Below are 20,713 nucleotides of genomic sequence, written 5' to 3' on the forward strand. Positions count from 1 at the left end.
TTTGACTTTGTCACATGAACCCCCTCCTGCACCAGTGTAGACATAATTCTTCAGTTTATTTGGGCGATTGTGATGTGTGCAGGTTTTATTTTCGTTGCACAGAACCAAGAGGGCTTGTCTAGTGATGTTTTGAACTTTTTGCTTCCTGCAGCTTAAAGGAAACCTGAGACTGTTGTTTCTGAGTTTGGAAATACGTTACAATACCAATGACCAGGGACCCAAAGGCCACTTTAGTGACATTCTGAATTCACTTCCAAGTCACAATTTGGGCAGAAAAAGAAAACAAACATCCTCCTCTTGCATATTCTTGCAACAGGTGTCATGTTAAAGAGAAGACCGCTGTGAGTATTTTAGCTGTCTGATTCAAATTCCTTGAGAGCCAGAGGGGACACTTTGAATTCCTTTTATTTGGTCAAAGATTAGTTGAAAACAACTCCAGTTTGTGTCCAGGTGTTTTAAATGAGCAAGCATTCCTGCAGCAAGGTAACTGAGGGGAGTATTGTGCATGTGGGGTGGTGTTTGGGCCGTCTGAGCAGGAGGAGATAGATAGTAGCACTTGTAAACCACAAGTAGAGGCAGCTCCACTGACAAAACCAGTGGGAATTGAGCGGTATCAGGCAGCATTCAGCCCAAAAAGAGCGAAGTCTGTCTCACCTAGTGAAGCAAAAGCTGTGAATGTGTAGGGTTACTTCCAGAGTATTTATAGAAAGCCAACACCGGAGAGTGAGGAGAGTGATTTCAGATGAAAGACAGGGCTTAGCAGATGACAGATGGATTGAAAACAGGAGCAAGCCTGGCTGGGAATTAAAGATAGTTTCTGACCAGCAGCAGAGGAGGAGCGTGACTGAGCAGGGAATGACATCTGCGGGAGAGCTTGGTCAGTGTGTGCAAGGGATTGGGTGACGCTGCTGGACGCTGGGGTGATTCAGCTGAGCCCCACCGAGTCCCTGTGCCACCCCTGGGCTCCAGCTGTGCCCTGTGCCCGCAGAGGGGCAGCACCACCGAGCTGGGGAGCACAGTTTGCTCCTTAGCCTGGCAAACAAACGATCAGGAGTAACACGTGCAGAGCAGTGAAATGTGTGATGAAAATCTCTCTGAGCTTGGAGCCAGAGACGGAAACCCTGCCCACCCTGCCTGCAGTGACTAGGGCAGTCTGAAGGAGGATGTGCCTGCCAAAGTAGCTCTTGATTTTGGCCAGTGAAGCCATTTAATTAAAGCAGCACTAAAAAGGAAGCAGGAAATTCAAGAGGCAGATTTTTAATCACTTGTAGTGCGGTAGACAATCTGCATGCAAATCACACCTCCTCCTTTGCACGGGTGTGTGTTCCTGTCCCTGTGCATGGACAGAGTGCAGGCAAGAGCCCCATGGGCTGCTGACGTGGCATTTGACATCTGCATTTGGCCTTTAGCTTTTTTTTTGGAGGGCCCCTGTGTCACTTTGCTTATGTGCGTGTGGCCCTCAGAGCCCTCATGGTGGTGGATGTCTCCTTGGGGTGCAGGGGAATGCGCTCCAACATGGCAAAATAGTGGGGAAGAGGAGCCCTCTCCACCAGCGTATTTTCATGGAATCATAGGATATCCTGGGCTGGAAGGGACCTGCAAGGATCAGAGTCTGCTGGGCCTGCACAGGATCGCTGTAAGGATCACACCCTGTGCCTCAGAGCACCTAGGCCACGGCATGGAGTGTCACTTCCAACCCCTCCTTAGACCTCTCCAGGGAAGGTGACTCCACCACCTCCCTGGGCAGCCCATTCCAATGCCTAATCACTCTTTTTGTAAAGAAATTCCTCCTAATGCCCAACCTCAACCTCTCCTGGCACAGCTTCAAGCTGTGTCCTCTCGTCCTGTGGCCTGATCCCCACGTGGCCGCAGCCTCCTGTCAGGGGGCCGCAGAGAGTCAGAGAGAAGGCACCCCGGAGCCTCCCCTTCTCCAGGCTCCACACCCCAGCTTCCCCACCCACTCCTCGTCAGATTTACGCTCCAGACCCTTCCCCAGCTCCGCTGCCTTTCTCTGGACGTGCTCCAGCACCTTCCCGAATCCAGGGGCCCAGAACTGGACACAGCACTCGAGGTGCAGCCCCACCAGTGCTGAGCACGGGAGAGAATCACTGCCCTGCTCCTGGTTCTGGTTCCTCACACTATCCCTGGCACAGGCCGGGATGCCACTGGCCCTGGCCACCAAGAAGGGCTTTTTGTTTCCTTTTTCCCTTTTTTTTCCCTCAGGGAAGCCCTCAGCAGCCCGTCTCCATGGCGGCTGTGGAGCCCCTCTAGGTAAAGGGAGGCGCTGCCCTCCTCCTCCTCCTTCTCCTCGTCCTGCTCCAGGCCCGGCACAGCGCCGGGCGGGGCCGGGCCGTGCCGGGGCCGGGCGGAGGAGGAGGAGGAAGGGGCGGCGCTCGGCTCGGCTGGGCTCGGCGCGGCCATCCCCGGGCCCCGCATCGCTGCGTGCGCGGAGCCGCCGCTGCAGCCGGCAGGATGATCGCCGCCCAGCTCCTGGCCTACTACTTCACGGAGCTGAAGGAGGACCAGGTCAAAAAGGTCAGAGGAACATCCCCCCGCCGAGGGCCGCCCCCCGCCCACACCTCTTGGTTTTTAATTTTTAAAAATGGTTTTAAAAATATTTTAATTTTTTTCCCCCCACACGATGGTTTCGTTGCTTTGTCCCCAGAGCCACCCAGCTGCGGGAGGAAGGAGGGATAACCCCGCGTTTAAACCCTCCAGAGCGTCGCCGGTGGAGATGGGAGTGAGGTGTGGGTGATGGATGCACAGTGGCCGGCCCGGCAGGACCTGGGGGCTTTGGCAGTGAGGGGTGGGGGTGATGGCTTTTCCTGGTTTTCATCGGCAACAGCATCCCCGGAAAGGGGATTTTCCCTTCTTTCCGAGGATGCCTGGGAGCATCCCCGCTCCAGCAGGCGAGGAGCAGGCAGTTTTTGAATTATGTGCCGCTGCAGGATCGGAATTTACAGGAAATGGTTGTCGGTTGGCTTGAAAAGAAGCATTTCTATAGGCTTCTTTTCCTCCGGCATTAGGTGGTTGCTGCTGTGTGGTTGGCACAACCCTGGGATCGAGCACTGCCACAAGGAGAAGGGTGCGGAGCACAGGATAAATAAGAACATGGCAGTTAGGTCCTGGCTGAGCATATTGCAGAGCTGTAGGGAGCGGGGAGCCTGGGGCTAGGATGTGGGGACACGCATTGGGAAAATAATTGCAAATGTCGGTGAGTCGGGCTGACGTCAGGAAAGCGAGGCTTCCCCTCTGCCACCTCCCCAGGCGCCGCCGTGTGACCCACCTGGGCGTGTGGCTGTAGGCATCCCTAAAATATTTCGGGAAAGCCTCAATGACAGCATCAGTAGTATTGATTTGTAGTGTTCTTGGGGCTTGAGCATCTCCCCAGCAGGAGGACAGCACCTCATCCCTTTGGGCTTCTGGCTGTGCCCTGCTCCAGTGTGTGGGTGACCCACCCTGCCGCACTTGAGACGGGCTCAGCCGTGCCCACTCCTGACACAGCTTCCCATGGTTTCTATGTCTTCTTCCGTGCTTTGGGTCTTTTGCTTTTCTGCTCAGCCTGCAGCGTCCTGCACCTCCTGGCCCCACATGCGTGCCTCTGCTGGTGCCCAGGCCCACTGTGCTCCTTTTCCTGCGGGATTTGTGAGTGCTGGTGCCAGGCGTGCATGCCTGGCTGGGGCCTTCTCTGCCTCGCTGTGTTATATTTAGAAGGCCAAGATAAGCACGAGTGTATGTGGTGGCCGAGGGGCAGCAGAAAGGCTGTGGGGAAGGCACAGAGAAACTCTGCGGTGTTCTGGGGGTTATTTATTGCAGGCTGGTTTGGCACCATGGGGCTGCTATTGTCTGACAGTATGGGAAACCATTTGGCCAGGGAGCTGTAAAGCGTTCTTATGGATCAAGCTGGTTTTGTCTGGAAAAGCGAAGAAAAAAATAAAACCCATTTGAAAAGTCAGAAAAGCAGGCTACTGTTTTTAGAGGATGTAAGACATCTTTTCCTGTTTGTGTCCTTTTGGAACGGATATTGAGCCTCCTCAGTTGTGGCTGTCCTGTAGGGAGGATGTCTGTGGCAGCCAGAGGCTCTGCTGCCCCACGGCTGCTGGGAGCTGGTGGACTCCATTCCCTGCTTCTCCGTGGGGTAAAAGTGCTCCTGCTCCCTCTCGGCGTGCTGCTCACGAGGTTGTGCTCCATCAGTGCGCTGCTCCTAGGGATACGTGCCTGCTCGGCTTCATTTCAGGTCCCTCCCTCTCCTGCCCGCTTCCGGGAGAGCAGCACTTTCTGCGGGTACGTGCCTGTGGCTCAGGGCTGCCAACCAAGGCGTTGTCCCTGCTCTCCGTGCTGCCCCGTGGGGCTCCTGGATGCCGTGGCTGTTCCTCTGCCTCGCTGGCCCGGCACATCGGCTCAGCGTGTGTTGGCACAGCTGGCAGGTCACCTTCAGAATGCTGCTGTGGGTCACAGGAGGGCTGTGAATGGGTTAAAAGTACTGACAAGACAAAGCTGAATGTTCTTCTTCTCTTGTGACTTTATTTTATTTTTTTTTTTTTTTTTTTTTTTTTTTTTTTTGAATTCCCATCCCTGTAATGCTCTGCAGCTGCCTTTCCACGGTGGGAAGCCTGTGGAGGGGCATGGATGGGGCTGGAGAGCTGGTGCTTCTGTACTGGTTCTGCTGGGTCTGTGCGTACCCCCTTAAGTTTCAGTGTGGTTTTTCAAAAAATTGGTCATTTTTGGAATGTTTTTCAAGGTGAGTCCTGGCAGGGTGGAGGTGTAGATTTGGTGGCGGGGGTTGTTCATGGCCTGAACCCTGTGGCCCCTGCAAGGGAGCATTTTCCAGTGAAACCACTCGTAATGGCACTTCCATGCCACCTGAGTGTGCAGCAGCAAGCTGGCAGTGCGTGATGCCCTGTGCTGTGTGAATACACATGTGGTCCAAGCAGCTTAAATTATCCAGATGTTTTTGCAGACATCTGTTGCCTGAGTGTTTGTGACATTCTGGGGAGAGCAGCAAGAGCTCAGCATCCTCGCTCAGACATGGGACTTGGCCCAAACTCAGCTGTGGCCCCGCTTTCTCCGAAGGGCTGGCTCCCATCCTGAGGGGTAAGGGAGTCATGGAGCGTGCCTGGCATGCTGTGCCACTGGCCCATGTGCGGGAGAGCTTTGTAAAACTGCCTTTTGTTCCCAACAGGTTTGTACCTGCCGTAGCTGGCCCCGGCAAAGGGAGCCTCTAGGTGTTGCCTGGTTTCTGTCTGTAAGGGGAACAATATGTTTTTGTTGTCTTACCTGAGTGAAGAAAAAGGTCTTGCCATCCAGGAGTGACATGTAGATGTTTAACCTTGAAAAAAATGTGATGGAATGGAGTATAAAATGTAACAACTAGTATCCAGAAGAGCCCTGTATTGGTGACCCGCCCCTATAAAGGCTTTTTAGGAACCGATCTGATAAATCATAAGTGAGCACAAACAATTTCAAAACGTCTAAACTACTTGTTTTAACCTGCTTTGGCTCCTGATGAATCTTCCTCGTGCTGAAAGGAGTATGATTAGCTCTGCAGAAAAATGTTTTCATGGTGAAGGGTTTTGGCATGAAGTCTGTGTCAGTAAAATAGGTGCTAATGATTTCTGAAATTGTGGGAGTGTTCTCTTCTTGGATACCACTGACTGCTGTCAGTGTCCAGGAATGAGGCATGTGTTTAAGGAATGGCCCTTAGGTTTAAGCCTTTAGTGCTGCCTGTTTCATTTATAATTATTCACAACTGCTGGATTTTCAGAAACTTCTTTTCCCCCAAGTACAAACTGCGTCTTTCCTACGTGACCAGGAAAAATTACGTGAATGCGGTTCAGACGACGAAATCCTATTTTTAAAAAATTGCTCACAGACTCTGTCTCTGGTTTGTTTTGATCTCTTTTGAGAAAAAGAGGAAAAAAAGTGACTGAGCTCTTGGAGGACTCCCATAGTGGCAGTCTGGGAAGATGCCCTTTCTTGGGGGTGACTCTGAGATGGCAGCTAAATAAAGGAGTGTTTTCTGCTCCTTGTCTGTCTGAAATTGTTCCTGCCCTCTGCCACGCCTGGGAAGAGCTGGCACCTGTCTCCCACGGGAGCCTCAGTGGGTCTGCTCCTGTCTGTCCTGGGCAGCCTTTCCACAGCTTCCCCGTGCACACGGCTGAGATTTGCTTTGTGATCGGCTTTTATTGCCGGCAGAGCAGGGAGTTATTAAACCTCCATCCCATAATCCAGCCTCCAGCCCCCCCGCCTCAAGTTATTTATGGCTATTTGCTGGGAGTTTTCCCTTGGAGTGCTGCACTTACTCCCTTGCTTGCCACACTGCTGGAATGACTAACCCTCTTCCCGCCAGGGAGAAAAAAAAAAACCAACCCTGCCTTTCCCCCCCCCCCCCTATTTTCTTTTTTTAGTTTTTCCTGGTTTTGGAAGCTGTAACACGTAGGAGTGACTTTTTTCAAGCAGAGGCTCGGTGTCCCCGCCCCGGGAATCTCGGCGGTGGAGATGGATGGCCTGGGTGCCGTGCAGAGCGATGCTCCCTGCGTGCAGGAGCGTCCAGCCCAATTATGTAAGGGCGCTGGCAGCGCTCATTGGTCTTTCGCGGCAGCAGCAAGAGCCCTCCCTCCCGTTTTCCCTCGCTGCTGAGGGCAGCACAGGGGCAGAGGTGGGGAGAATGGGCTCGTCAGTCCTGACTGTGCAAACGCCACAACCTGCGCTCACAGCAGCGCTTTCGGTGAGCGGGAATCCTTCCGCCCTGCTTTCGGGAGGAGGATGCAGCAGTGGGGCTTTGTAGAGGGGTGTGTTAGTTGCACGGTGAGGTCTGACTGTGAGTGGTGTTTACTGTAGCTTTCACTGGGAGATCTGGGGAATCGGCCCTCTGAGCGGCAGCGTGGGCTGCTGAGAGCTCAGCCTGAAAAAGAGGTTGGTTCCCCCCCTCCTTTTAAAGGGAGTATCCTCATGCTCTGACATCATGGCTTTACACACTCTGCTAAAAAAAACCACGGCAGGGTTTGCCATGAAGGAGAGACCTTCTTGCTTAGCCAGACTCTGCATCCATGCCCACGGCGTTTGGGGCTGCAGAGAGGGCACATCCCATCCAGGATTTTATTCTTGGTGTGAAATGATGCCAGTGACTGGCTGTGGTTGGTGCTGTGAAGGGCTGGCGGCCCATCAGGGCGGCGCAGGAGGCAGCAGGGATGTGCGGATGCTGCCCTGGGGTCTTGCATTTGGCCTCTGTTGCAGAGAACCTGAGCTCAGCTCTTCTGCCCTTCAGCTGTACGCCTGCACCGTCACGTCACCGGTTCGTGGGGAAAATGCATGGTCTCATTTCATCGTGGTGTTATCAATCATGGTATTGTTCCTCTGCAAGCAACGACGTTGAAAAGTTCACAGCTTGTGCAGCCTCTGGCTGGGTCCCCTGTGGTCCAGGCTTGCCTGGCCCCCAGCCCTGTGGTTGGGGATCAGGCTGGATACTGTGCCCAGCAGCACTCTCCATGCCTTCTGCCTGTCTGTGTAAATAAGTGCTGGGTCATGGCAGGAGGGTGTCTGGCTCAGGGAGACGCTGCCTTTGGGGAGACCTTGAGTAGGGTGGGCAGGAGTGCTTTCTGTATGAGCAATTAGATTGGCGCTTGTTTTATGGTCTGTTTAGGGTTTAATGAGATTTTGATTGCATTTCCTTTGTGAAGGGCATTATTCATCACTTCCCATCTCAAAGTCCCTGGTATATGGAACGCTTGTGTGCGTGTGGTTTACATAAAGTGGTTTTTTGTGGCCTCGGTCTTGTAAGACTCAAATGCCAGCTTGGAGATGAGCTGCTCTCAGGGCTTCCAGAGCAGCCAAAGAGACAGGGGGAGCCTTGGCACAGAGCTGGCCTGGGGTTTATAGTGAGGTGGCTTTTCCAGTTTTGCTGAGGACAGAAAACATGGGCAGGGCTTTATTTTTTGTCTTGCTAAGCTGCAAGCAAAAGTGATCCCAAAGGTGTGGCTTCGATCTGAGCCATTTGCGGAACCAAATTTCCAAGGCAGGTAAAGAAACAAGGCAAGAATAGACTGGCAACTGAGGTAAAAAGGGTGGGAGGTGTGTTTGGCAAGAACCCCTCAAGGCCATGTTGTATTTTTCAGGCATCAAAGCATCTCTCAGTCTTCCTGACAGTGAAGATGGTTGTAATATTATGGAAAGCAATATTGTTGGAAAACTAGAACTGCCTCCTTTTTCCACGGAGGTAAAGCAAGCTCCTGTCATTGGAAGCCGCAAGGGAGAAGTCAACAACTTTTAATTTGATGTTTTGTCTTGAGAAGGAAGGTACCATCTGCTCACAGTCAAGTTCTGTCTTTCCACACCCTCTGGTTATTATAGCTTTGGAGTGGGATAACAAAAGTGGTCTGCTACACTAAAATAATTTCTCAGCCTGTGATGTAGCCCCAAAACTACTGTGGCAAGTCCTTCCCAATGTAAGGCTTTAAACACAAAGCACCCCTGACACCCACATCTCCCCATCGGGGACAAGGTGCTAAAAGAGGGTTTTTAGCTCCAGCTGTTTAGCTCATGGACAGTCAGGAGAGCTGAGAAGTAGGGCAAGGGCTGGAGGTGGTGGTCTGGGCTGTGGGCAGATGGTTTTGTTTGGAAGTGAGGAGGCCAAGTGATGTGGGGCTGCGTTGTGCCGTGGGAAGACAGTAGGATGGAGCTCACCTCAGGAGGCTTGCATCTTCTCCATGATTTTGAGTCAGAAGATGAGGCATGAAGCGTGTGACTGTGTGGTCAGCTTGGCCAGAGCCCTGGGGCCGTGCTGGGGCTGCACACTATCCTTGCAGTGAAAGAGAGGCAGCCCTTCACGCTGGGTGCTGTGTGTCCCCCCAGATTGACAAGTACCTCTACGCCATGCGGCTCTCTGATGAAACGCTGTTGGACGTCATGGCTCGCTTCAGGAGGGAGATGAAGAATGGCCTCTCCAGGGATTTCAACCCAACAGCAGCAGTGAAGATGCTTCCCACCTTTGTGAGGTCCATTCCTGACGGTTCAGGTAAGCAGCTGAGGGTTTGTTTTCCATAGTAAGCATGGTGTGCTTTGTGGAAACCTGTTAGAAATGCACAGTGTCCTACTGAGAACAAGAGGGATTTGCTTCCTGGCAAGCCCAGATAGGATTTCAAAGGCAGCCTTCCCTCTGTGTGCAGGTCTGTTCCCCTCAGATGCTGGGAGGTTTTGTGATTCCTTTGTCATTTTGATGCCAGTGGAAAGGCCCTTCCTAGCAGTCAGTTCACTGTCACTCAGTACATTTACTCTGAGACCTGTCTGCCAACAATCAATACTTCACATAGAATGATTTTTGATTCATGCAGTTCACACTCATGTGACCTAGTGTCCTAAACACAGTGGCTTTTAGTGATGTGCTGTTTCCTTTAACATCTCCTCTTCTTACTTTTTCCCCAGTGGAACTGTGAGCCATTACAAGCTGAATTTGAGTTTCCTGGCATTCATTTTGCATTTTGTAGCTTCCTCTTCCAGACTGCCTTGCTGGAAAACTCACAGAACTCGAGGAGGATGTAGCACGTGCTCCAAGCTGCTGCTCTGGTGTGCTAAGCTTTTTCCATCTGGATGCAGGGCTCATTTTTTCCATGCCCACTGTACCAGATAAAAGTGGCACAAACTGCTATCAGACACCAAAAAGGTGTTATGTTGGTAATTGAGACCAAGATTGCCTCTATTACTTAAAAATTAGTATGTGTTTGTAAAAAATACCATATATAGAGTATCTAAATGTATTTATAAACATTGTATAATAGTATTTATTATTTAGTAATAACACTGGGTTTCCCTCTCATGTAGCATGAGCTGCTTAACTAGTGTGGTGCCTACCACAAATTAATAAGTTTGGTGCCTACCTGTGTGCAGAAATTTTAAGAACTGTGTAACAGAGTTATTACCTATTTTGAGGATTTTTTTTTTTGAGTTAGAATCGAGAATTTATTGGTGAAAGAACATGAGGCCAGGTGCTTTGTGTAAATTGGTGCTGCTCTCTGGCAGGTGGAATTCTTTGATTGCTTTGCTGTTGCTTTCTGCCATCTCAAGCTCTTAGCTGAGATGTGATTTGCTGTCTGAGGAAAACCAAAGGGAGAATGTATTTGAATCCTCTGTTTCCCTTATTTTAGCATTGCTGGCTGTTATGTTGAAATGTTGTGTTGAAATTTGCAGCCTATTGAGAAAGGCAGAAGCTGCCACACACAGCTGGGTCACAGGCAGAGGTTGCACTAAGGGTTTGCACATGAGGTGACTTGAGGGCTGTCGTGTGGAATCCCAGCATTTCTACTGGCTCCAAAATCCCTGTTTTTTCACTGATATTTGTTTTGAGTTCATTTGAGTAGTGACTTGTCCCCAGTTCCCCGCCTGCCTTGTCAGGCACTGCACGGTATCAAACCTGAGCCACTTGCAGTGAGTCAAATAATTTTGAAAATTGTTCCATCATGCAGTCTGGGAAGACTTAGAGATGGCCCAGGAGAAGGGGATCTGCACGTGGCCAGGAGTGGTGTGAGAGGTTGCTGAGCACTGCTGGGACCGAGGAGGAGCCGGAGCAGTGAGCAGCCCTGGTTGTGCGTAGGCGTGTCTGTGTGTCAAGGCATTAATTTCAGATCATGCATTACACACCTACCTAAAAAAGAACTTCGTGTATTGTGTCCAGGGCGCTCAGTTCCTGCTCCTGAGCCTGCCTGGCTCCTGCCAGCCTCTCCAGGCTGGGCACACTGCTGGCATTGCTTTGCTGCATGGGTTAGAGCAAGGCAGTGCCTTGCCCAGGACAAGTTCTATAGAACCCAGTGGTGATGTGTGTATGTAGCTGGCTAGAGCCCTTTGGACAGGTGTTAGAAAAGCAGGCAGGGCTATTCCATTCTCCCCCTGAAAGGGCATGTTCTAAGCCCAGGTATGAGCAATGTTTGCTGTGAGGGGGCGTTGTGGCATTTCTTTCTCTGACTCACCGTGTGTGCCTGTCACATCTGGCACAGCCATGGCACGGATGCAGCCAGGACAGGTGCACAGCCCCTCCCCTCTTCCTCCCAAAGGTTCTGGGGGCCCTCACGGATGTGGCTGTGCTGATGTGCCCAAAGATGGCAATTTCTGCCTTCAGCTGTCCCTCCGTAAAAGCCAGAGGCTGAAAGCCTGCCCTTTTCTCTGGCCTGTCTCTAATTACTGCCTTGTAAGCTCTTTCCTCTGAGTCCAATTATTATTATGGGAGCTGACTATTCAGAAAAATACCGTTGTTTACTTTCAGATCTGTGCTTGTGTTCTTTTTCAACAAGGAGTTTGTGAGCAATAATTCTAGACACTCTGGAGGTGTTGATGTTAACAGTTTTTTTCCCCTTCATTCAGAGTTGTTTAATTTACAAAAGCCATGAGGTTTTTCAGTCCCCAGTGCCCAGAATGGTACCTCAAGCTAATTCAAAATGCTTTCAAAGTCCAAATAAATTCGCAGCAGGTTCGATTGCACCTTGGTGTTACAAGGCACAGATTAAATGCTGCTACTTGGGTTTAATTCCATAAGTACACTAAAAGAAAACTCTAGTTGCACGCGGAAAGCTTTACACTCTAGTTCTGAGATCTTTTAAAGGGTGAAGGATTATTCTTAATAATGTTTTACCTTGCAATGAGCTTGATGGTGCTGGAAATCAAGCACCCTAACCTGTTAATTTATTTACAAGGAAGGTATTTCTGCAGTGTAGTGTTTGTTTGAGGTATGCACTTAGCCTTGAAAAAGGGCCATCTGGTCCAGTGTTGATTTTTCCCATTAGCTCTTGGAGGTAATGGCTTACACTCAACAGATGATACCCATAAGATAAAGCTTATTTGGGTATTTGGCTTAATGAGAAACTTGTGGTCAGTGTTTGACTTCCAAACTTGCTGCAGTGAAGTGGGTTATGAATTTTTTATGCTGAGCCAAATAAAGGGAACTGCATCTCCAGTTTCTGTATGATCATGTTTTAAATGACATTTGTGTCGGTGCAAAGCAGTGTTTAAAGCCACACTGCTCAGAAACAGCTAGAGAAGCACTGCAAGGTCTGTGTTTTGGCAAACTCAGCTTGCCCATGTCTTGAGCAGCAAGAAGGACAAGTTGCATTGCAGTGCAGTAAAATTAGGAGGTGTATTAGAAGTTGCGGGCTCCCACTGTAATTTTGCTATGTTTTTCTGTATGGAGTTTATTGCTCTTTGTGGTTTCTCACATGACAGTGTTTTGTTTCTGTATTACACTGCAGCCTTGGAAAACCAAAGGGACATTTGCAGTGTGTTTTTGCCTCTCTTGGTCTGTTTCTGTTAAAGATCCTGTCCTGAGGGACACCTCGTGCAGTTCATCACCTTTGCTGCCTGGGATGAGGCTCCCAGAGGTACATGGGGTGATGAGGAGGAACAGCTCACTAGGTCAGATTTTAGGAGTTTTGATATGGGATTGGACAGAGTAATCTCAGAGGCAAGTATGGCTCTGGAAATCCTCGTGGATAAATTGCATACCTGGAATTTTTGTGACACCTGGGCTCTGAAGGCTCTGGGAGCCGAGTGTGTTTGAGGTAACGTGTCACAACAATCTTCCCAGCTGCTGGAGCTTTTTCCACTTTGAATTTAGGTAGAAGTGGAAAAATGGCAGTGTTAGGAATGGCCTTCTGAAAGTCACAGCTGATGAGAAAGCAGGATGAGGAAACACCACTACCTTTGCTCTGCTGCCCTCTGAGCAGCCTCGGTGAGCCCGGGGTGCCATGCACAAACACAAATCCTTGCCAAGAGCCCTGGTGATTACCTGCAGCCTGGGCACGCACTCCTGTGTGAGAAAGTTGTGCACACTGCTTCCCTAAATATTATCTTTTTGCAGACTTTGACAATCACTGTCTTTGCTCCCTCTTTGGTAGGCCATGAGATAGCACCAGCAGGTCAGGCAAATACATTTGCCTTTCTCTCCAGGGGTGCCAAAGTAGTCATTCCTCAGGTAGCCAGGCCATGTGCCTGGAGTCCGTGGAGATTGGAGGCTACTGGGTTGGCTTCAGCTCTCTCCAGCACAGGGGGAGATGGAGGTACCCCAACTCTTTCCTCCTGGGCAGATATTAGGAGCTCTGTGCAAGGCATCACAACTTCTGAGTAACTCCTGCAGCAGTACAGGGCTGTTTTTTAGGCTGTTGTTTCTCTGACTTCTCTTACCTGTCTGCAGCTGCAGTGAATCTCAGCCTTTGTGGATAGGAGATGGGGGGTGGTTCCTACTTGCATTACATCTGTGTGTAATTTGTTAATGTTAGAGCAGCCACCCTTCACTGTTATTTGCCAAAATGACACAGGTTTATTTACAGCAAAAGGCTGCTTGTCAGTGGTCTGGCATCCCTTCATTTTACTGTCGCTGGTTTCAACATCTCTTTTGGCTTTCTCCTGAGATCTTTGCTCTGCCATCTTCATCATGAAATCTGGGTACAGACTGTCCACTGTTTTGAATTCTTTGTGGGTAAACCTTCATTGCAGTTGCCTGTATATCCATGGTGGTTGGCATTGCCATTGCACCAGCTTGCTGTTAAATTTTAGGGAATCAGGTCGATGGAATCAGGTTCATGTGGATGCCCTGCAGCTGGCACTGTAGGGACTGGACATTTGCTTCAGTGTTGCACTTTACCAAGCTTGGTGTTTCCCAGATTTGTGTTGCATACGCTTTTTAATCACTTGTGTCTTGTTTTCCACATAGAGAAAGGAGATTTCATTGCACTGGATCTTGGTGGCTCTTACTTCCGAATTCTTCGGGTAAAGGTATCGCATGAGAAAAAGCAGACGGTGCAGATGGAGAGTGAAATTTACAATACCCCAGAGGACATCATGCATGGGAGTGGAACACGGGTAAGCACCTCTTCCTTGGCACATCTCTCTGAAGGTTAGCTGCTTAGATTTTAGAAAACCCCCACTAGAACGAGCTTAGCATCATAACAGTTGTACCTCCAGCATGCAGACTGCACCTCAGTGTCAACGCTGAAAATGAATAAGCAGTGTAGCAGAGCATGCATGGGTGCTGCAAACCTGCTGTCATCACGTGAGAGACTTCTGGATAAGAGAGGGAAAAGATGGCTTAGAAAGAAAAATTCTGGCTTTTATAGTGAACTTACTTTCCGTTAGGACAAATGGAGAGCAGGAAAACAACTTAGTCTTTGTAAGCAATGAACATGACCAGCCCTGCAATTGTAGTGTTAGATGAGGGGTAGAAATCACCATGACAGCCACATCTCTGTGCTGGCAGTCTGAGCAACTCAGCATTCATGGAAAGTACAAGTGCATTGAAAAAATTACGGGAAGCTGATAGAATGTTTTGGCACAGCTTCACTTAAGTTTTGCTGAGTAATTTAAAGGGGTTTTTTGGTTTTCTTTTTTAGTCTTCCTTGTTCCAAGTGTAGAAAATATTTGTATGCGTACACTTGGATTTCAAATTGAGTTCTTTGAAAGTTTTTTGTTTTGTTTTGTTTGGTTTTTTTTTATGATCAGGAAGTGGATTACACTGGCACATTTGTCTCTGTGTCAGCCTTAGGCAAAACAAGTAATTTTCATTGCTGGAAACAACAAAGTTTCTACACTTTTTATTAGAATGAGGTGCTGTTCAGGAGTGTGAGACCCACAGGAAGCTTAAAGTTTCTTTCACAAGAATAAGCAAAATAGGTGAAAAAGAAGAAATATGGGAGCAGCATTTCTACCTTTAATATTTTCTCTGTAGTCACCTTAATACCTTTATTGTCTGTATGTAATAAATGGTTTTCATTCCCATGAAGAATGTAAGATGGCACTCATGTCTTGTCAGTAGAACTGATAAAAGCATTGCTGTAATATCTGAACTACAGCAGTAAAATAACCTTCTTGTAAGGACTTTTCCTAACCTTATGGCTTTGTTTTTGGGCCAAAAGGTCATGCAGTGGCTTTCCCACAGGGTGGTTTTGGAGGGCAGCTGAGCTGCCTGTGGCTGGCAGAGGCAGGGAAGTTGGGTGGGCTGCTAGGAGGCAGGTTGGGGAGTTGCTTATCCATGGATGGGTGTCAGGAGCTGGAGGCTGACAGGCAGCAGGGCTGTCTGCACACCCCAGTGTCTGTCCTGGGGAAGCAAGGCAGGCTGGCTTTAGGGGATTCTAGATGGAGGCATGATAAGGGTGGTAAGGAGAAGCTGGGAAGGGAGACATCAGGTCTGCTTTCTTTCCATGTCTTTGTCGTATCTGTGTTTTAATTTTTCAATATCCAAAGGCCATTTGGCTGTGTGGAGCTCAGGCTGATAGGCTTTGTCATGACTTTTGGGCTGAATGAAAGGCGAGCAAGGCTTCTGCTGACCCCATGGGCACGGTATGGAAGTACCAGGAAAATAAGAGCAGAACTTGGAAGCATTATCAGAATAGCACCCGGGTTTGAAGTTGTTCCATGATGATACCCAGTGCTTGCTGTGTGCCTTCAGAGGGAAGCATGGGGGATGCCCAGGAGGCAGACAGGCAGCTGATGATGCTTATGAACTGATGTCTACGCTTGAGGTGTTCTGAAATGTCTGAGCCAGATTTGTGGAATACTTGGACTGAGCTGCCTGTGTGGGGTAGGCTACTAATGATTTCCAGCAAGCTTTGTCGTTAACTTTGCTGAGTTACACTCCTAAAGCTTAGTGCATAATCAGCTTATTGAAAGATTGTGATTTATGGCTTCACATCTCACTAACATGGTTCGTTTTGATATTTTCTCCTTCACAGCATTCAAACTTCTATTTTTGTCCATCTGTCAGGCATGGGCTCACAGTTTTACGAGTCAGAGACAGTTCCCTATCAAAGTCAAGGGCAAAACTCTGATTGACTTCAGTAGTGTAATAGCAGGTCTAAAATTTGTAAGAATCCTGTCTCCTGTGCCAGCTCAGTGAATGGGAATGTGCCTGAGACTTGATTTTGGTGTTGCTTTTTGTGTTCTGCCACCACCGGAGGTAACATGGATTTGTGGCTGTTCTTTGGATCAGAAACTGTGGTTTCCTTGCTCCTTAAATCATCCCCATTGAGAGGCTTGGGCTTGAGCTTGGATCTCCAGTTGCTTGTCCAAATCTGCTGGCCAAATGCATCATTGTGAAGACCTCTTGGAGCCCAGCTTGAGCAGGCAGCTTCTTGGTCAGGGGAATTAAGCCTGATCTGTTCAGGGTCTCAGGCTGTATTGCCTCAGGTCTATAAATCAGACTGGTCCTTTCCTCTTGGCTGTGGCATTCTCTCTGTCCATCTTTTTGACATATGATGAAATATTTGGCTCACACTGTTCCCTACTGCAAATCAGTGGGTAAAAGAAGATTTTGATTTTTCCTCAGTGCATCTTCCCTACTTTAAGGAAATTTTACTGGATCTTTGTAATATTGCCTCTACTATCCAGTCAGAGTCATTTGGCACTGGTAAGGTTTGGATGTTTATATGGGCACAGGCACACACAGACGCTGCCTTCAGTCTCCTTAGGAAAAATTTACGAGCGTCAGTGGTAGCAATACTAATAAATGCCTGTCTTTTTTCTGCTTTGAGCCATGCCATCCCTCTGTGGTTTATGAACAGCACTAGCACTGCCAGATCCTGCATCACTGACTAGACTCAGCTCCTGTAGTGTCCACATTATGGCTAATAGTTAACTGCATTTGCCTGCCCTCCCATTGTGCTGCTGACTCACACAGGTGGGCTTCAGCAGGTCCTGCCAGGCCTGAGTGGGCAAACACAGCAGGTGCATGGACTTTCTGGAGTCTGTTGGGAATGTCCAGGAATTTTTTGCATTTAGACCTACAAAGCAGATCCCGTCTTTTCTCTATGCATTCGTAGTTTGTTGCATGAGAGGGATTTTTGTAACAACATACACAGTCAACATTTCTGCTTCCTGCTCTCTGAACTCCCGAGGGGTTTGAGGTTGGCCCCTGGTTTTTGTTTGTAATCCTGGAAGCAGCTGAAAGTTTAGTAGGATTGGGTATTCAGCAAGATACTTTCAGATGGGAAGCATAATCAAAACACACACTCCTGCTGTTTCTGTGTTCCTCCTGGAGAAGTTGCCATATCCTATTACGTAACTGTAGTTATTTTCATAATTCCTCTGTCCCTCATCTGGACAGCTGAAAATTGTCTTCCAGAAGTGCAGCAGAGTGCATTGCATTCCCATGTTGCTTCTCTGCGTGGGCTCAGAAAAATGTCTTTGATTTGCCCAGGGCAATGAATGGCAGCATTCTCCCTGGGAAACCACTGTACTTTTCCTTAATCAAATCTGACCTCATTTAAGGCATGAGTTTAAGGTGTTCAGTTTAATTGTAACATTACGCACACTGCTTCCTGACCTGCTTTGAAGGACAAAATATTCCTATTCATCCTTTGTAATTGCTGCAGTCTGTCTGTAGTACATTCCTGTCTCTCCAAGACTCTCAATTGTTCTTAATAAAGCTGTGTGGGCTAATTGGAACCAACAGATGTCTTTGTGTACTCCCTCCCAGTTATCCCCAGTCTTCTTGGCAGATTACCTCCTCTCATCCCACCAATGCTGTAGATAGGATTTGTTCCGTTTTCTTTGGGTTTTTGTTTTTCAGGGAGTTAAAATGTGAGGCACAGTTATATCCTGGGGCAGGCAGGCAGTGACTTGCTAATAGCTTGCCATCCATCTGTGGTATGGGTCAGTTGAAGGCATGTCTGGCTTTCTGCTGCTGGTAAATACAAACCTGTGCTTTTGTTGCTTCAGTTGCTCAGGCTTGATTTCAACTTCGAGCGTTGCAGTCTACCTGAGGGGCTTTCCAAGTGGCTCAGTGTGCTTTGTGCCTCCCTGGTTCCTGGCCTGGCTGACAGGGACACAGAGTGCCATGGTCACAAGTGCCATTGAGGCATCTGGGTGGGAGTTGGTAGCCACAAGCCTGGTGCAGGCTGCCTGCATAGTTCAACCTTTCAAAAAATGCAGAAAATATCCCCATTTCGGGTTGTTTCTCAGAATGTGGAAAATATTTAGATGAATCTCTTGGGTTTCCTTTTTGTTTGTTTTTTGTGTGTTTTAGGACTAGATTTGAGATGATGTTCTTTTGGGTGGATCCTGCAAAGTGCTGGGTTCTCTGGTCTCAGCAATGCTTGAGAGAAGCAGATGTTGTCTTCTCTTCATCACTGTAAAAGTGCTCAATCTCCTGTGGGACTGAATCCCAAATGTTCTTTGGACTGGCTCCTTCCTGTTACAGAAAGGTTAAAAAAGCATTTTTGTTCTCATCAAATGTTAAGTGGAAGGGTTACAGCAGGCTCGAAAGCCATGAGCCTCTTGTTTCAGGAAGTGTTTTTATATGGGTGTAAAAGATGCCTGCAGAATAAGGTGTGTAAAAGGACAGTACATTTCATAATGTATTATTTGTTAAGGTATTAATATACTCTGCTTGAGAGTATTTTCATAGCTATGCCATTTATACATCTTTTAAAATCTGGAGAGCTATTTTCCCCTTTCCTCTCACTCAGAGCAGTTTTCATATGGAGTTTGAAACATTTTCTCCCTGAAGCTGTATCTCTAATCATGGTGTTTTTATGTTTTTCTTACAGCTTTTTGATCATGTTGCTGAATGCTTGGGAGACTTTATGGAGAAACAACAAATCAAAGACAAGAAACTGCCAGTCGGGTTTACATTTTCCTTCCCCTGTCGACAATCCAAGCTAGATGAGGTAAGAAGATTTCACAATTTTCTTAATACACAGAAGAGCTGCCATGTTATTAAAGCAGTATCCCAGACAGGTCTCATTTTGGGGATAAATGAGTATTATATTTCACTGTTAGACTGTGTTTGTGTTTATGTTTCTGCCTGAAGGAGCTGGGTAACGAAGAGGAGGAGACAGCTGATGTTTTGTGCTGAGCTCCTCAGTGTTATGGCTTACCCTCTAAACATGGCAGTGGTTTTCCCTGCCTCCTGTGCAGCCTTTTTCCCCTCTCCCCAGGGTGTGGCTGGTGTGACCCAGCCCAGCAGGGTGTTCTGGGTTTTGCTGCCCCTCACGAGTGCACAGGGATCTGGATCCGGGTGTGATCCTGATCCCGGGCACCGGAGCCACTCAGACAGGTCACCTGGAGCCAGCCTGCTGTGCAAGGGATGGGGATAACCACCCTGTGCACTGACTGCTGAGATTCCTGGGACAAGGATGCTCTGGTGTTTTCCTCCTTTTGCTCCTTGTACCACAAATGACTCAGCAGCCTCCCAGTACAGCATTGCCATGGCAACGGTGTAGCGAGCGAGTGCAGGAAAGTTAAATCTACACAAAACACTCAGAGGTTGCCCTGTTAAAGCATGACCTGCTTTTCCAGCTTGCAGGTCTCTAGGTTAGCCTGGTGCAGCAGCCCCTCAGATGCTGGTGCTGAGGAGGGCCAGGTGAGGCATGATTTTCTTTACATTTCATACTTCTTGGGCAGTGCTGAGAGCTGAACCCAAGGGTGCTGACTAACTCAGGGTCTGAAAGCAGTTCAGAGCAGAGAGCTGCCTTTACCTGCATCAGATCAGTAGAGATGAGTTGATCTTGGAGCAGCTCTCCCATCTGGAGCATGGTGAGGCTTGGGCTCCTGAGCACAGCAGAGCCGTGCTGGGGATGTGGTTGTGAAGTTGGGTTGCCCTTGGGAAGGTTTGCTCAGCTGCATGATGAAAGCTGCTGGTTTGTGGGCTGGTTGGCTCCAGCCAGCTGGGATGGAGTCGTGCTTGTGTGGGGCAGGGGCAGGCAGCACGTGGGGTGCCATGGGGACACCTGAGCAGTGGCAGAGTGGAATGGGATAGTAACGAGGCAAGGGAGGGTGTCTCTTGAAGAGAAAAGCCAACAACAAAAAAATTATTGGCAGTTTTGCTGATGTGTGTTGATTGTTTGAAAAATATGTTTTTTCTGGATTCTGTGGGCTAGGTTTGTTCTTGGATTGCTGCTTCTGTGAGGCTGCGCTTGCCTGGGTGCTGTTTTTTTGTGCTTGGTGAGCAGAAGGAGGCAAAGTGGTCCCTGTTTGCTCCAAGGGTGATAAGATGATTAATTATATTCCAGGATTACAAACAAAAAAATTATTTGATGTGTGTTGATTGTTTGAAAAATATGTTTTTTCTGGATTCTGTGGGCTAGGTTTGTTCTTGGATTGCTGCTTCTGTGAGGCTGCGCTTGCCTGGGTGCTGTTTTTTTGTGCTTGGTGAGCAGAAGGAGGCAAAGTGGTCCCTGTTTGCTCCAAGGGTGATAAGATGGGCACCACATGGTTGTGCCCCACTCAACCCTGCTGCATTCCAAGGGCTCCTTTCTGCTGCCAAGGCTTTGCTGGTGAAGGAAAAATTCCTTCCAGCACAGTGGCCAGTCACGCTGAGAGGAGCTGCTCTTGCCAGGGTAGTTTGACCAGTTTCTTATAAAAGTTTTGTGAAACAAGGTGCCCTTTTTGCCCATGAAAGCTGTGCCAGCAGAGAGGGCTTTGCCCACAGTTTCCCTGCACAGCAGCACGGGGCTTTGCTGGGTTTCTAAATGGTGCTCACATTGGCAAAACTTACACAAACTGAGGGGTAGGAGAGTATCTCCTGGTCTGGAAAGAGCTGGCCTGACCCTCTGTTCCCTGTAACTGTCTCAGTTTGGAGGGAAAATTTGATTTTTAAGCTGAGATATGGGCAAACATACACCTGGGCAATGGCTGCTTGTGCCTACAGGCTTCAGCTTTTCTGGTTTTTAGCTTCTTGGACTCCTGTTGTGACAGATGTGAATATTGTGGTGGGTATGGAAAGCTGAGCTGGTTTGAGTTG

General features: G+C 48.7%; 1 protein-coding gene across 1 annotated transcript in view; it reads left to right on the forward strand.

The window, feature by feature from the left end:
* Positions 1–2,370: 2,370 nt before the first annotated feature.
* LOC121348091 (hexokinase-1) overlaps positions 2,371–20,713 on the forward strand; it is a 37,254-nt gene continuing 18,911 nt past the window's right edge. Inside the window, exons 1-4 of the mRNA XM_041427282.1 lie at positions 2,371–2,535; positions 8,851–9,013; positions 13,691–13,839; positions 18,519–18,638. Of these exons, the coding sequence (XP_041283216.1) occupies positions 2,473–2,535; positions 8,851–9,013; positions 13,691–13,839; positions 18,519–18,638 (495 nt within the window). The 5' untranslated portion in view covers positions 2,371–2,472. The remainder of the gene's footprint in view (positions 2,536–8,850; positions 9,014–13,690; positions 13,840–18,518; positions 18,639–20,713) is intronic.

The sequence above is a fragment of the Onychostruthus taczanowskii genome, unplaced genomic scaffold, assembly GCF_017590055.1.
Source record: "Onychostruthus taczanowskii isolate IOZ18803 unplaced genomic scaffold, ASM1759005v1 scaffold98, whole genome shotgun sequence".
In the NCBI taxonomy this organism is placed as follows: Eukaryota; Metazoa; Chordata; class Aves; order Passeriformes; family Passeridae; genus Onychostruthus; species Onychostruthus taczanowskii.